We start from the raw sequence: 17070 nt of genomic DNA on the forward strand, positions 1-17070 counted from the left end.
TTTCCACTTGGCTGGCTGGTGGCAGAAGAAGAGTTTTCAGAGGAAGAAGCTACGAGTCGAGAGTTCAACGGACAACCATATTGATCTTCATCTCACACCGCTGTGGTAGGTGGCTGGGCTCCTGCACTTCCCCCACTGAGACCAAGCTGGTCTGAAAGACTCACCAGAAAGCTAGCCGAGCCCCAAGTGAAGGAGACAAGAGATTCATTCCATCTCTGTGCTGGTTGGAGGCTGAAGAAAGCAGAGGCAGAGGCTGAAGGACAGAACCAAAGGATTTGGAGATATTTGGAGGGCTCTAAGATAAATCGGCTGAGTTTTGAGAAGAACAAGAACTCCAACATTTGAACTCCCAACAACATGCCAAATCTTTTTTTTTTTTTAAGCTGCTGGAGCTAGTTCTGGATTTTAGAAGCTAAATTAAGTAGTTGTATTGTATACCAGAAGCAGTAGGAAGCAACTGAAGATTCTTAAGCAGAAAAGTGATGTGGTCAGATTTATGCTTTAGGAAGAATATACTGGCAGTTATACAGTGGATGGATTAGAGAAAGGAGAAATTGGAAAAAGAAGACCTGAATATGGGTAATGAATTGCTAAGTGGAAAAGATAGCAAAGATGCAAAGAAGGTGGCTCTTGAATCCATGAAACTCAAGAGCTAATTAGAAGAAAGATATGAGAAGAAGATTTCTTTAATAGACGTATAGATATCTATATGTGTGCACACATGTGCATGGATGCCCACCCACCCACATGAGATAGTAACAGGCAGCTAGAGATCCAATATTGGAAATTGGGTGAGCTACCTAAATTCAGATCTCATCTGACATTGGCTTTGTGTAACCCCTGTACAAGTCATTTAATTTTTTAGTGCTGCAAACGGCTCTCTGAGACAGACAGGTGGAGATCTCAGCTCTGTACTGCCAGTTTCCTCACCAATAATTCCTATGACTCTCTCCTGCAATCCCTATATACAAATAGATAAACTTCAATATCACTTCAATAAGATTTACAAATTACTTTTTATGCATTCTTATTTTGTCTTCATAAGAAGTAGGTATAAGGCTGCTTGAGTTTTTTTTTTTTTTTAGTCCTAATGTTACTATTTTTTGTTGTTGTCATTGTTTTTTTAAATCCAGATGTCTGATATCATTGGTATAGGGAGCTCCTGGCAAATTAATTCTCTGTAGTAATGCAGAAACAACTTTTCTGTTGCTTAATAGTTTTAGAGAGCTGTCACTTGGAATGAGTGACATGCTCAGCGTCACAAAACTAGAACTTAGCAGAGGTGGGGCAAGAATGAGCTACTTGAATTTTGGTTAAGAACTTTTATTGTTACAGGTTTTGATAACAGTTGACATCACCCTAAACTTAATAAGAAGCTATGAATTATTTATTTGGATAATATGATGGGTAAAATATGAAATAACTAAGGAAACAAAGGTTTAAAGCTTTGAAAAACTTGATCTACTAAGCAGTGCTTTTTAATTGCATAATAAATTGGAACCATGCCTCCTCAGCTTGGCACAGAACCCCAAATACAGAGGAAGACAGATTTTTATGCATTAAAACAATGAATAGGATATAAAACAGGATGCAAAATAAGGTAATCTTATTTCTATTTGAAGGAAATATAAGACTTTCTGAATTGAGAGTGGGGAGAATAAGTGAGTTTCGAAAGTAGGAAGTGACAGAGAGGGAGAATGAGCAGGTGACTTTTTTGGATGTGAAACAGGATGCCACTCAATTTGCCACCATCAGCAGGTGGTAGAATTTACAGGAAAATGAAACTTAGGTATCAAAATGAAATCAATTTTATAAGATGGAGTCAGTTTGGTTTACAAGTTCTCACAGTTTTCTTGCTAATAACGTTAGGAATATTTAGATATGCAATTACTACTATCAGTTCTTCAAGCTAAAGGCTTACATGATTATGTATTAATGTGTAATGTTGGGGTTAGTAACATAACCAGTGACCCTGGTATTGTCTATACTTTTTTCTTTAACTGGACCTATGAGGTTAGCAGCTCCCCTTGAAGAACTTCTACCAAAGCAGGTTAGCGCACCTTGGCTAGGAGAGAGGTTAAGTGATTTGCTCAGTGGTTTGAGGCAGAACCAGCACTTCAGCTCAATTCTTCATGACAAACTAGCTCTCTTTATATGCCACCCCACATTGTTTCTCCAAGGAAGTGACATGATTATCCTTGTGCTTTATTTAGAAGATTTATATTGGCTTGCCTTTCCATACCAAAATCAGGTTAAATTGTTGCTTTTTAAAACACATTGTCACTTAGGAGTAGTTTCAGTATACTGCATTTTTTTAAAGTGTAAATAAGTGGTAACTATATTTTTATGTGGTCCATAAATAATAAATGCTGCAATTATAGAGTTTACTCCATTAGAACAGACCTAGTGAAGGCTAGTGGTTCCAGTATGAAAATCTGTGTAAGCGGAAGTGCTGAAATTGCTGATAGGAGGAAGGAGCTTGTTATATGTCAAAATGTGATCAAAATGACAACATGCCATTGTAAAATTTATGATGGGCAACTTTAGTCATTCGTTTCTGCTTTTTCTGAAAATAATTGATTTGTAGCTGCCTTTAGTGATCTACTCTTTAAATTGCTTCTTGTTCATGATTTTGTCAGTTTGGAGGATCCATGGGAATATTGTATATTTAAAGACTACGGTATCTGATAGATTTGGGAGCCCTCTGTTTTTCTTGTCCTTCTTTGGGACTGTCAAACCAGTATTTGCCCTCTGGAACCTTTTTGGCCTTGAGTGGATTCCTTCTCTTAGCTGGACAGGATAACTGTAATCTAATAATTTAGTTAAGAAACATTAAACAACTACTTTTGTGTCTTAATCACACTAAATACAAAGACAGAAAATAGAGTCCTGACCTTTAGGGAGCTAACTTTCAAGTTTTCTTAAAGTCCTGAAACCATTCTGAAACGGGGGTTATAAATGATCTCTAATCTGCTTTCTTAGCAAACCAGGTATCACTAGAGCCATTGAACCACCCATCTAGATAGATATTCTGTTATATTTGGGTTGCTTTAGGAGAATTATTTGTAAATCTAGTTATTTAAAATGCTTATGGGACTGTACTAATATTTTAATGATTTAGTTCAATGCTCTGTACACTAATAGGACATACCAAGAAATCCTTAATTTTTGCAAAGTTAATTGCTCAGTTATATATAATTATTTTTGTTTTCTTTAGATGTGGCACCATTTATTGAATTCCTCAAGTCTATTCAAGATGGAACCATAGTTTTAATGGGAACATATGATGATGGAGCAACCAAGTATGTATGGAGGTTTTTTTTTTTAAATATTAAGATCTTTGTAAATGAATATGTTTATATCAAAGTATTCTTATTCGGGTTCATTTTTATTTTGTTAATTCAAGAGTTTTAAATATAAGGTTAGAGTGATTGTCAGAAGAAAAATCCTACATGTTTAAAATTGGCTAAATATTTTTGTACAATATCTATCTAGGTTTCTTTTCCCTTTCCCCAGTTACTAATCAGAGATAATATAACACACGCATGCATACTCACACACACAAATATTATACACACAGGCACACATATATACGTGTGTGTGTGTGTGTGTGTGTAATGTATATAAATACATAAAGAATGTTTTACTCTACTAGGAGAAAATTTTTTTATCTTAATTGTTGTCAGTGTACATCTAATAGGAACATTGGTTACTGAGCTTTTCTATCTTGCTCTAAAAAGCTATTGCTGACCATTACGATTTCCTCTATCCTTCTGTTAATATAATTCATGTGTAAGAATAAAGACTAGAGAGATCTCCACACATTAATAGCTCATTAAACTATTATCTTTGAGCACAAAATTTATCAGCCCATAAAAGCATTAGCAGAAAGCTCAGCTTAATGTGGCACAAGTATAGGTCATTCATTCAATTGATAACATTTATTAAGCATTCTCTAATGGACTAGGTGTTATGCTCAACACTGGATCCAATCCTGTTTGTTTGTATAACATTTTTGCTTTTTTAGTTTTATACATTTTATTTTATTGGCATTAAAGTATAGAATATTTTAATTTTGCTAATATAAAACAATGAGTTTAACCTTAAAAATATTTTCTTGAGAAATTCAAATTCAGTGTGGGATCAGTGTTATCCACATATATTAAGAAAGAGTATTATCAACTTGTTTTGTGTTTTCAGCATATCTGCTATTTTTATGTATTTAGTGGATATTTAGTGATTAAAAGAGACATTTTGACCATGGAAATGTTAATCGTCTCCTCCCCTCACATTAGTGTGTGGTAGATAAAAAAAATTTTAAATTGATGAACTTGTTTTTTCTTTGATGTTCTAACTTGTCTATAGAGATAAGTAAAGTCTATAGTACTTTGTAGTGGCAGGTGTATAATTGAAGAACTTTTAAATTAACTCATCAATTACCTACCAATTGTTAAACCAGAAGCTCTGCTTACTTTTACTAACAGACTAGGTGCTTCTTTTAACAAATTTAGAAAAATTCCTCAAATCTCAAACTGAGATCTTCTTCCTTTTGCAAGTATGTATAGAAGAGGCTTGAATTTGAACCTGTTGCTTTCACTTGTATAATGCTTTCAGATCATAAATAATAATGAAAGAGTTGGCTTAGATTTTTCTTCTTTAGTAACAGCTTTTGGTGCATCTCTGTAAGTAACAGACTAAAAGGTAAACTTTATTTGAGCTTATTTTAATATTGGTTTCAGCCATTTTGAAGCCAATAATTATTTTAAAAATGCTTTTCTACCAAAATTTTTTTTTTAAATATCAGAACCATAGAATTATAATTAGAAGAAACTTTGAAGTCAATCACCAGGTGACTGGAAGCGGAAGCTTACTGTCTCATGAGAAAACTTACTCCATTGTTGGAAGAAAAATATCATTGAAATATATTTATTAAATTAATCTGAAATGTGTTTTTTGTAACTTCTCCCCACTATTGCTGGTTTTACCTTTTGGAGTGACCCAATAAGTCTATTCTTTTTACATGATGTCTTTTCAAATATGTAAAGAAATTGTAGATAACATAATAGCTTTCTCCCACCCACCCCCCAAATTGATAAACATTCCTTTGATTTCTAATTCTTGGTCATGACAAAAAGAATTTATATAAATATTTTGGTATAGATTGGTCCTTATCCTTTTTCTTTGATCTCTTTTAGATACAGATATAATAATAATATTTCTGGATCAAAAGATATGCAGAGTTTTATAGCCTTTTGGGGGCATAGTTTCAAATTGTTCTCTGGGATGGTTGAATCAGTTCACTATTCCACCAGCAGTCCATTAATGGATCTATTTTTCCCTCATCCCCTCTAGCATTTATCATTTCCCTCCATCCCATTTTCTCATGTTTCTTCTCTCAGTCTTTTGATACTGTTCCTCCTCAAAAATCTATTTTGCTTCTAATTATTGCCTCCCTTAATCTGCCTCCTCTTTACCTTCTATTTCCCTGTTGTGTAAGTTAGATTTCTATACTCACCTTAGTATGTATATATGTATACATGTATATATAAGTAGGTAGATATACTACCCTCTTTGAACCATTTTCTGTGAGAGTGATGTTCAAGCATTGCTTATCCCCCTCATTATAAAGGTTCTTCTTTGTCAATACCTTTTTTATGTAAGAAAAATTTCCCCATTCTCTTCAATCTCCTTTCTTATATAGTACATCCTTCTTTCTCATTCCTTCATTTTTTTGGAGATCATTGTAGCATAATCGGCACAAACCTATGCCTTCTGTCTATGTAAACTTCTTTTTAACTGTCCTAATGATGATAAAAAAAAATTAGCATTCAACAAAATTAATCATTCATAAATGAGACATGTGTCCATTAATAAATAAAAGGGGCATTTTGACCATGACACTATTATTTTAAATTCTTTTCCCTGCTTCTTATGTTTAGTATGTGGCAAATAAAGAGAAATTTAAAGTAATCAGTTTACTTTGAACATAACTAACATAAGGCTATGTTAAGGGATATTGTCAATGTTTTCATTATTCTCTACAGAAGCTTAAGCATTAGGTAATAACTTTTTTGAAAGTGAACACTTAAATTTTGAAAAGACTTTTTTTGTCAATGGAGGAAGTGCTCATTTTATTGGAAAGTATACTTACATAAATGAAATCTTAAATCTTTGAAATACTGAACTATTTCAACATAGTAACATAGTCGTCAAAATAAGATTGTTTTGGTGTTTATATTGGTTTCCAATGAGCAGTATCTTTTTTCAGATGTTATTCCTTGGCAATATTCTAAGAACATGAACATTTCACTTAGTTTTTTTTTTTTTAAATCATCTGTAATATTTAAAATCTTCCCTTACCCCTTTAAAAATAAATTGGCAATTTATCATGACCTATATCTAGTTTCCTTCATCATTCCCATTTTTAGGGACTTTTTAAAAATTACTTTGACACTTAAAAATTCTGAATATGTTTGTAGTTTTCTTCATCTTTGCATAAAGTTCATGTGAGTTTGGAGTTTTGAGCTCATTTAAAATATATAGGTTCTCTGTTACCTTAGCAGTATTTAATTGCTTAATTTTGTACATTGGGAAGTATTTGAAGTGTGAAAAATATTCACCTTTTTGAAAAAGATGGAATCAAAAAAAATTTTGGTTTCTTTCTGTCATTTTTAAATAGTATTTTATTTTTCTAAATACATATAAAGATAGTTTTCAAGATTCACCTTCGCAGAATCTTGTGTTCCAAATTTTTCTTCCTCTTTTCCCCTCCCCTTTCTCCTAACAGCAAGCAATCCAGTATAGATTAAACATGTTATTTAAAAAAAATACTATATATTTGCATATCATAACCTATAATTTATGGAGTACTTTTATGTATATTATTTCATTGGTTAACATAACATCATTTCCCACAAACAGTGGAAGATAGTCCTTTTTTGTTTCTTTTCAGTTTTGGTGCACTTCAGTCTCTTCTGGGTTTTATATTTCCTGACAGAAGTTTGAGGATTATGTCATATTTATATTGATTCCTGTTTAGTTTCCTTTCTCCATTTCTTTCACTGAAACAAGTTCTCCAGAGTCTTAATGCAGTGCTTAAATACTCGTTGATTGGGGATTACATGGTGAGAATGTAAAAAAAAAAAATTCTAGCTTTTATTGAACATTTTTAGAATCACTAGTCATGTAATCATACTTCTTCAACTTTTTGAAATCTCTTGTCTGATGTGCTTTTCTTATACATCCCCCTTTTCTTTAGTATTTCTGATTGAAAATTGACATTTTTTATGCTTTTTTTCTTTTTCCATATGACCAACTAATTATTCTTTGTTAGTTAGAATTAATTCCAGAATAATAGTGATTCTTGCTGAATAAAGAAATTAGCTGCAAAGCAATTCATGTTTTGTTTTCTTTGTAATCATGTTACTAGAAGATGTGAGGATAATTAAAATTTCCTATGCTTTTCCATTACTTTTTCCTCCCCTTTTTTTAAATTGAAGTTTTTTATTTTCAAAACCTATGCAAGGATAATTTTTTCAACATTGACCTCTGAAAATATATATGTTAAGCTTGGTAAAAATATTTGTTAAATCCAAAATAGGCATATATATTTATACAATTATCTTGCTGCACAAGAAAAATCCCATCAAAAAGTTTTTAAAAAGAGAAAGTAAAATTCAAGCAAACCACAAGAAAAAAGAGTGAAATACTATATTGTAATCCACCGTTAATTCCCACAGTCCTCTCTCTGAGTGTAGATGGCTCTCACCATCCAAGATCATTGGAACATCGCCACTGTGTTTGTACCAGTATTATGATCAACTAAGAAAGCATCATCTGGGGCAGCTAGGTCCAGTTAGTAGAGCACTATTCCTGGAGTCAGGATGACCTGAGTTCAAATTTGGCCTCAAAAACTTACTTGCTTATGTGATCCTGGACAAGTCATTTTAATTGTGATTGACTCTTCTTTCCCCCTCCCAATAGGCATAATGCGTGCCATAGCCTTCAAGGTTACATAATAAAATCATTGTCATGTTTTTATATATGTCTAATGTTGCTATTTGGAAGATACATTTTAATTAAAAGAACATGTTTAGTAATCCGCATGACTATCAATTGTTCAATTAAAATGTCACTATGTCTTATGCTCTGTGCTATGGCCATGAGAGAAGGCAACATGCATGTATATATGCATCTATAAGAGACGTAAAAGAAAATACCGGAAGTTCAGCTAAGTAGAGTGATAAAGGCATCATATGGAAGGTTATGTTTAAACTGAGTCTTGAAGAAAGCTAATAAGAGGTAGTGATGAAGAAGGGGAGTTATGGAGTACCATGAGTGAATAACAGTAATAAGGCCACTCTGACTGGACTGTAATATGTGTGAAAGTAGTGACATCTCTTAATATGTGTGAAAGTAGTGACATCTCTGGGTCAAAGATGTGCACAGAGATATATCATCACTTTGGTTCCAAAATTTTTTCCAGAATGGCTATACCAGTTTACAGCTTCACTTTTTTTTTTCTTTATAGCTTTTTAATTTTTAAAACATATGCATAGATAATTTTTCAACATTTTAACCCTTGTGTTCCAGTTTTTCCTCCTTCCTCCCACCCCCTTCCCTAGATGGCAAGTAGTCCAATATGTGTTAAACATGCTAAAAATATGTTAAATCCAATATATACACACATAGTTATACAGTTATCTTGCTGCACAAGAAAAATCAAATCAAAAAGAAAAGAAATGAGAGAGAAAATAAAATGCAAGCAAACAACAAAAAGAGTGAAAATGCTATGTTGTGATCCAGATTCACTTCCCACAGTCTCTTTCTGGATGTAAATGGTTCTCTTCATCACAAAATCATTGGAACTGGCCTGAACCCTCTTATTGTTGGAGTCATATTTATGAGAATTGATCATTGTATAATCTTCTTGTTGCCGTGTACAATGATATTCCACTTTTTTTTTTTTTAAATAATCAGACATAAGAAATAGTGGGGGGGAGGGGAGTAAAAAGCATGCCAAAAAAATTTTTTTTAATTTTAAAATTTCAGATTGTTTCTAAATCTCTTAGAATAAATAGCTAGGCTAAATTCAAAGCAAATTTTTAAATTATGTAAATTGAAAGGACAGAAACCAAACCCAATTAAGTGTGCTTAATTATAATCCAAAGACTTATCTAAATATATTATATTTTGCATGATTCAAATCAAAATTTGTATCCTTTTTTTGTATATCTAACAGAACCTAAATGTATAAATTGACTTCAAAAGATTGATTTTTTAAAAAAAATTATTTAAAGTCTTCATATATGGAGCTTTATGAAATCAATCAACTTTTGGGATATAACATTTTACTTTATAGCATTTAACACATGCTACTTTTTTTTTTTTTTTTAAAGCATGGAAGCAAGTACAATTCTTTGCAGGCTGTTTTTCTCCTTAGATACTGTTGTGGCTCAGGACATTGGAATTAGAAAGGTTTGAGTTAACTTCCCACACTCCCATAACTTCATTTGGGGATATTTGTGAACAAAGGAGCTATAGAGCAGACCTGGGCAGTTTGAGCTAACTTGCCCCCAATTGGATTGATTTGGGGCCCAGCTGTGGACTTTTTGGACAGAAAGAGTATAAAATAGTATTAGGACTTTGGCTAATATCCCAGGAAACCTCCTTGGTAACTGCTTTTAATTTCCTTGTCACTGGCTTTTTACTTTTATTTTTCTGAACTGTTTTTTTTTTTTTTTTTCCCTTAAGGAAATTTTTTTCATTTAGATTTTTTTTAATTAACAAAAAATCTTTTCTTTCCTTCCTCTCTTGTTATAGTTTACAGAACACAGATTAACACTTTGAATACTTATATAAAAATTTGAATATTTACATAACTGTGTATAAATTCAAACTGATATTACCATAAAAATGTGAAAAACACAAGAACAGCTATAAAATGTAAGAGAGTAATGATTTTTAGCATTTAAGAATCCTTCAGTGACAACATGTCTTGTTTGTTTGTTTGTTTGTTTTTTCCTGAGGCAATTAGGATTAAGTGATTTGCCCAGGGTCACACAAGTAGGAAGTGTTAAGTGTCTGAGAGCACATTTGAACTCGGGTCCTCCTGACTTAAGGGCTGATGCTGTATCCACTGTGCTATCTAACTGGCCCCAAGTGACAGCATGATCTAATGGAGAGAGGACTGACTTAATATGAGGAAGATTTGGTTTACATCTTACCTCTTAGGATATTGAGCAAGTCACTTAATCCATTAGTGCCCCACACAGCTATCTTAACTATGAGTTGAAGAAAATTGTTGCTGTGTATTAGTAGAGTTTCCTGTACCAGTGAAGTGACAGGTTTAAACTAAGAAATAATGATGCAATTGTTTTCTCACGTCCTCAGTTTTTCTTTAATGAAAAAATCAAAAACTCTTTGATTATAAGAATATAAATGGGTCATTTGGAAATTCAAGGAAATATGATGTCAAAAGTCTTTAGGACTTCTATTATTAAGCTTTGTCCACAAGTTTTCAACATTGGTAAGACAATTTGTCACGTCACAGAACATTCCGTGTTAAAATCCCATGATGGTCTTTTTTCTCCTCCCCAATCAGTGGTTTCCCCTATATCTAGCTTTTTAGTTGCTCTGATTTGTTCTGATGAGAAGCTTTATTTATGCCAAAAATTCTTAACAATGTCTTTGGGAAAAGCAGAGGTATATGACGAAGTTTCTGTAAAAGAGGATCAAAGTCAGAAAATCTCAACCAATTTTTGTCTAATAATTTGCCACAGGGGTTTAACTTTTGTATAAATGTATTTTTCAATACAGCACGATTTCTTCATACAAGTATTAGTTGTTTGAGAGTTTTTATGTATCTACCTGTTGATCTAGATATTGTTTTAATTTATGTAGTGTATATAGTTAAATAGTTTTGAGTTGAAGCCAATTTTTAATACTAATTGCCAGGTAGTAAGTATCAGAGGCTGGATTTGAACACAGATTCTTCTGAGTTTAGAGTCAGTGTTCTGTCTACTGAACTACCTAGCTGCTCCTTCACCATTATGACTTATATAAAATTGCTGATAATATTTTAGCTTTTCACAAAATTAATTTTTTTAATTGGTCTACTCTTTCTCTAAAATACTCTTAATCTTACTAGGGGGAGTAGTGTTTTTATGTTTAATGCAGTTTGTATAAGTTGTTTTCATATTATGTTCATTTATTCCCTCTCAGACTCACTAATGAAGCAAGATTATTGATTGCTGCCTTGGGAAGTACAGCTATCAGTAACCTTGATTTTAGAGACAACTGGGTCTTCTGTGGTGGAAAAGGTATCAAGACCAAAAGCCCCTTTGAACAGGTGAGTCTCTTGATTTTTTTTTTTTTTTGTATTATATGTTGTGAATAAATTTGAAATGTCTAGCATTCTACAAAAGTAAAAATAATCTTGTCCTACTTATTTTTAGTCTCAAGTGAGTAAACATCAAATAGGCCATTTGCCCTGTATGAGCATTATTCTTATTTGTTGTTTGAAAATACCATACTACTTTTTATCTTCTAAAAAACCTGTCAAACTTTTTTTTTTTCCTGAGGCAATTGGAGTTAAGTGATTTGTCCAGGGTCACACAGCTAAGAAGTGTTAAATGCCTGGATTCAGATTTAAACTCAGGTCCTCTTGACTTCAGGGCTGGTACTCTATTCACTGCACCACCTAGCTGCCCCACCTGTAAAACTTTTAAAACTCCATCCCTCCAACATTTTTATATGCTTTCAGTGCACTAGAACTATGGGTATAAATAACAGATTTAAGATTCCTTTTATCATCTTGATCTTTGGGGCAGTGAGTAGTTAAGGTTACTAATACTGGAACCTTTAATCTGGGAAATAGTTAATTTGCACATTTTGCACATCATTTTGTTGTGTTTTTATTGCAATAGTGAATTTTGTGTGTGTGTGTTTTTTTGTAGCACATAAAGAACAACAAGGATACAAATAAATATGAAGGATGGCCAGAAGTTGTAGAAATGGAAGGATGTATCCCCCAAAAGCAAGACTGAACAACATGAAGAATATTAGAGAAAATTATCTTTATGCTATTGATAGGAGTGCTATGAAGGAGATATTACATGTAAATATTTTGAGAGTATATATCCATCTTGTCATTTATGCATGAGTATGAGCTCTTCCAAAATCAGGATTATTTATTGCTAACCTAAAGAGTAAATTTTGTAAATAAGTCCACCATAATGAACATTTTCTAAGCTATTGTCTCTCTAAAAGCACAGTATTTAGATTTCATTATGATAAACATCTTTAAGATGTAGAAATGTCTTTTTAAGCACATATTGTGAACAGATTATGAAGACAATGTTATACTATTGTTTTATAGATCTAATTGCTAAAAGAATGGGCCATTGTGAAAAATAGTTTTGTTGGGAAGGGGGAAAGCTAAAAAAATTTTTTTAATATATTGCCCTTTTGAAGGCAGTAATCAATCTTTAATAAAGAAGTATTTGACTAGTTGTATATATTCTGGAATTTTGCTTTGCAGTCTAATACCCTATACCCCTCCTATTCTACCTCACTTCTTTTCCTACTTTATTTCCTCACCTCTCCCAGAGATTCCTAGCCAATAAAATTTTAAAGTATAGAATTAAAATGTTTGATATAGAAATTTAGATCAGATCTGCAAAAAAGCACAACGAATTCTTTTTGTATAAAAAAAAGTGATACAAGAATTGTATAAATGTATATGATTTGAAGTGCAGCTTGAAACAATTTGTATTTATGATGCAAATAAGTTAACTTTGTAGTAGCCATTTGAAGAGTGACTTGATATAGTTTAGCAGTGTGGTCATAGAAATAAACAGATTTTTTAAATTATTATTTTTGTATTTCTCTGACCATTATTTACTCTCTTCTTGATTAATGAAATCTTGCAATTTATAACTAGTATTCTGAATGCCCCTGTCTGTAAAAATGAAATGTCTTCCTTAGTCAGTTTTGATTTCTATTAGCAAAATGATTAGTGAAAGAGTGGGAGGGTTAATTGAGAGCTTTCAAAAAACTCATGCCAGGGAAAGTTTTGTGCATTCAGTCTTTTTTTTTTTTTTTTTTTTTTTAATTTTAACTTTTTATTGATAGAATGCATGCCAGGGTAATTTTTTATAGCATTATCCCTTGCATTCACTTCTGTTGCGATTTTTCCCTTCCCTCCCTCCACCCCTTCCCCCAGATGGCAAGCAGTCCTTTACATGTTGAATGGGTTACAGTATATCCTAGATACAATATATGTGTGCAGAACCGAACAGAATTGAATTCAGAAGGTATAAATAACCCGGGAAGAAAAACAAAAATGCAAGCAGTTTATATTCATTTCCCAGTGTTCTTTCTCTGAATGTAGCTGCTTCTGTCCATCTTTGATCAATTAAAGCTCTCTTTATCGAAGAGATCCACTTCCATCAGAATACATCCTCAAACAGTATCGTTGTTGAGGTATATAATGATCTCCTGGTTCTGCTCATTTCACTCAGCATCAGTTCATGTAAGTCTCGCCAGTCCTCTCTGTATTCATCCTGCTGATCATTCCTTACAGAACAATAATATTCCATAATATTCATATACCACAATTTACTCAACCATTCTCCAATTGATGGACATCCTTTCATTTTCCAGCTTCTAGCCACTACAAACAGGGCTGCCACAAACATTTTGGCACATACAGGTCCCTTTCCTTTCTTTAGTATCTCTTTGGGGTATAAGCCCAGTAGAAACACTGCTGGATCAAAGGGTATGCACAGTTTGATAACTTTTTGAGCATAGTTCCAAATTGTGCATTCAGTCTTTATGCAACTCTACAATCAGCAATACTTTGCTTATAGCTATTAAGACATTTGGCAAGGATAATGCATTTTCAGAGTTCTTAGTGTATTGCTCTAAATACTCTCTAATACTCTAATCTTTTCAGAAATGTTTAATTTAGGCAATCTCAAGATAATTTTATATTCAATTTTACACAAAAATGTAAGAGAAATTCAACTTTTTGTTTAATATCTTCAACTATTCACTGAATTTACTGAGTTTCAATTTTTTCCTTGACACTCTCTAGCTATATATGTGGTATGAATGTTAAAATCTTGGAGTAAATCATTGGAACAAGTTAATGTTTTACACGTTGCAGACCCAACACTTGCAGATTATCAGAATTTTAGTAACTTGTGTTAAAAGAGGAGATTTTATAATTTTGCTTTATAAAAAATATTGCTCAAAAAACAGCAAAATCAAGATGGAAATTGTAAATGTTTATTGAAAGTTAAATAGCTTGTACTTAAGCTTGAATGTAAAGCAAGAAAAAAATGTACCTTATGTTTTTTACACAATTAAAAAAATTGTAGTTTTTGGACATTTAAGCAAAGCATTCTCCATACATATTTTGACATCAGTTCCCTCAGTTTTGTAAATTTTACAGTATCAGGGATTGTAAAGCATCAAATTTCTTTCAGATAATGACTATTAAATACTCCTGGTTTTCTAGTATGAAAGTTTGTTGCATTGTCTGATAAACATAAATATCACAAATGTAATATTTTCCAGATAATGAGATATTTATCTTGTAAGTTTTAAGGCATGTATCTATGCCTTTTTCCTTTGGATTTTTACCTTAGCATTGCATATAAAAATTTAGAAATGCAAACAATAATGTAATGTTGCTTTTGATGTAAATGCTATGAAAATATGAAGTTTCAAAAGGAAAAGATGCTAGGGTTTTAGGATTTTTTTGGGGGGAGGTAAATATCCTCTGTGATTTGTTGTGCCTTCTCCAAACTTTAGATGCAATAATTTTACCACTACCTTTATTCTTAGGTTTGGTTGTTTTTTGTTTTATTTAATCATCTCATTGTAAGTGAAGTAAAGTAAGTTAATTTTAATGCAGTTCAAATTTTCTTTATTAAAAACACAAGTATGTAGTCTTAAACTGTTTAATGTTTTATGAATATTTTTTACTTGCAGTGAAGCTTATCCCACTTTATTATGCCAATTATTAGCAGAAAGACAAAGGTAAAATAAAGGACAATTGGGAAGTTAAAAATTATTCTTGGACTAGTCTTTGGACTTTAAATTCTTAAGCCCAATATTTAGGTGAGAGTAATCTTTTCATTTTAACCATTTTCATTAGCAGCCTCTGTTAATATGTAATCATGTTTATTATATTTGTATCAGATGTAATTTACTAATAACTTACACTTTAAGAATTTATGACATAACTGAAAAGATTGAAACTGAACATATGCAGTAAATATCACTATGCATTTTATAGCAGTTTTAAAAGAAGAAATTTTCAGTGAGTATAGCAATGAGGAATTTCAGCTTTGAGAACGTTTAATGGGTATAGAAGATAAAGATGAATTTTTTTCTGAAGGTGAAAATTCATTATCTATTTTTCACACTTAAATTTTTGTTCAAGAATATCTATACAAGCCTATATCAGATTGCTTGTTGTCTTGGAGAAGAGAGGGGAGGGAAGGAAAAAATATTTGGTCAGATTCTTACAAAAATGAGTGTTGAAAACTAACTTTACCTACAGTTGGAAAAATACAATACTATTCAATGGGGGGAAAAAGAATATGATACATCAATTTTAACAGGACAAGATAGTGACAAATAAGAAATGACAAGCTTTATGAAAATGTGAATTGCTGAGCTCTTTGTCACTGGATTATTTTCTTGTCTCTATGGTTAGACATTTGTCACACCACTATTTGGACACATGATTTACTAACTACTCAGAAATGTCAGATATTTATCTTTAGTTTTTGATTCCACTGGAAAAGAGAAAAATCAGATTCTTTTGTTTAACTTAAAAAATAATTTCTCTTATCTCCCTCTGATCTGTCTCTTGCCTTTGGTCTGAAAGAAACAGAAGAATTATTTCAAATCAATTTATACTTAATCTAATCTGACACTAGTGTCAAATCCATGATTACAGACTAACCCATCATACAGCTAAATTGAGTAGTAGATAGAGTGCTGGGTTTGGAATCAGGAAGAAGACTCTATGAATTCAAATCTGGCCTCTAACACAGTAATTACTAACTGTGTGACCCTGAGCAAGTCACTTAGCCCAATTTGCCTTAGTTTCCTCTTCTGTAAGGTGACCTGGAGAAGAGAATGGCAAACTACTCCAGTACCATTACCAAGAAAACACCAAATGGGTCACTAAATCAGATACAAGATATCATTTAATTGCTAATTTTCCCCTCTCCAGACTAGTGAGAATAGTAACTCCCTTAGCCTTTGCAGATTTAGAAGAGTTGATTGCTTGAGAGTCCTAAAAGCTTTTAAGTTGTAATTACTCATACTAAACCTAAGATTTAGAATTACTTCTATTAGCAGTAATTCTAAATCTTAGGTTTAGTATGAGTAATTATTATTAGCATTGTTTTGCTAGAGGAGAAATAGGGGGAGAAAATAAAGCAAATAACATTTCCTTTAAATGAACAAGGCAGAGATATGTTGGAAAAATAAGTATATTAAAGTTTGCTAAGATCAAACCTAGCCTTTTTTGGACAAAGTAGCCACATTCATGTGTGATTTAGCAGCTATTAAATACTTCTAAATATTGTATATTACAGAAAATGTAAACGGAAATCCCTTTTTTGGTTCCCTTTAAAGTAATATGATCCTGCTTTACTAGGTTGATAATCATCCCATGAATGTACATGATGGAAATTCAACAATATGAAATAGAGCAGAGGGACCTGTTTACTGTAGCATGAGAATCACAGTCCTGAATATTCATTCCTTTCATTGGAACCAAACCGTAGGAGAGGCCACTAGGTGGCGAAGTGATTGGCAACAACCTCAAGAGTCCCTGAGAATGTTTTTCTTGGTGTCATAGACAAAATTTAAGTTTGTAAGTGGCAGAACAATTTTCATTCTTCATTATTAGAATATATCCTCACTAGGTGTTCCCTATGCTGATGAAATCATAGGTTTGGGCAAAATCCAATGCCATAAATAACTTGACAGTTTTTTAAATTGATTTGCAGATTCACAGGTGACAGATTCTATCATAGCATG

The 17070-nt window shown here is 32.3% G+C and overlaps 1 protein-coding gene across 2 annotated transcripts in view; it reads left to right on the forward strand.

Annotated features, from left to right (window-relative positions):
* Positions 1-12873, forward strand: part of FAM3C (FAM3 metabolism regulating signaling molecule C) — a 55296-nt gene extending 42423 nt beyond the window's left edge. For both annotated transcript variants that reach the window (XM_051963429.1, XM_051963431.1), the window contains 3 exons: positions 3218-3302; positions 11224-11350; positions 11958-12873. In XM_051963429.1, the coding sequence (XP_051819389.1) occupies positions 3218-3302; positions 11224-11350; positions 11958-12047 (302 nt within the window). In that variant the 3' untranslated portion in view covers positions 12048-12873. The remainder of the gene's footprint in view (positions 1-3217; positions 3303-11223; positions 11351-11957) is intronic.
* The last annotated feature ends 4197 nt before the right edge of the window (positions 12874-17070 follow it).

The sequence above is a fragment of the Antechinus flavipes genome, chromosome 5 (assembly GCF_016432865.1).
Source record: "Antechinus flavipes isolate AdamAnt ecotype Samford, QLD, Australia chromosome 5, AdamAnt_v2, whole genome shotgun sequence".
Lineage (NCBI taxonomy): Eukaryota > Metazoa > Chordata > Mammalia > Dasyuromorphia > Dasyuridae > Antechinus > Antechinus flavipes.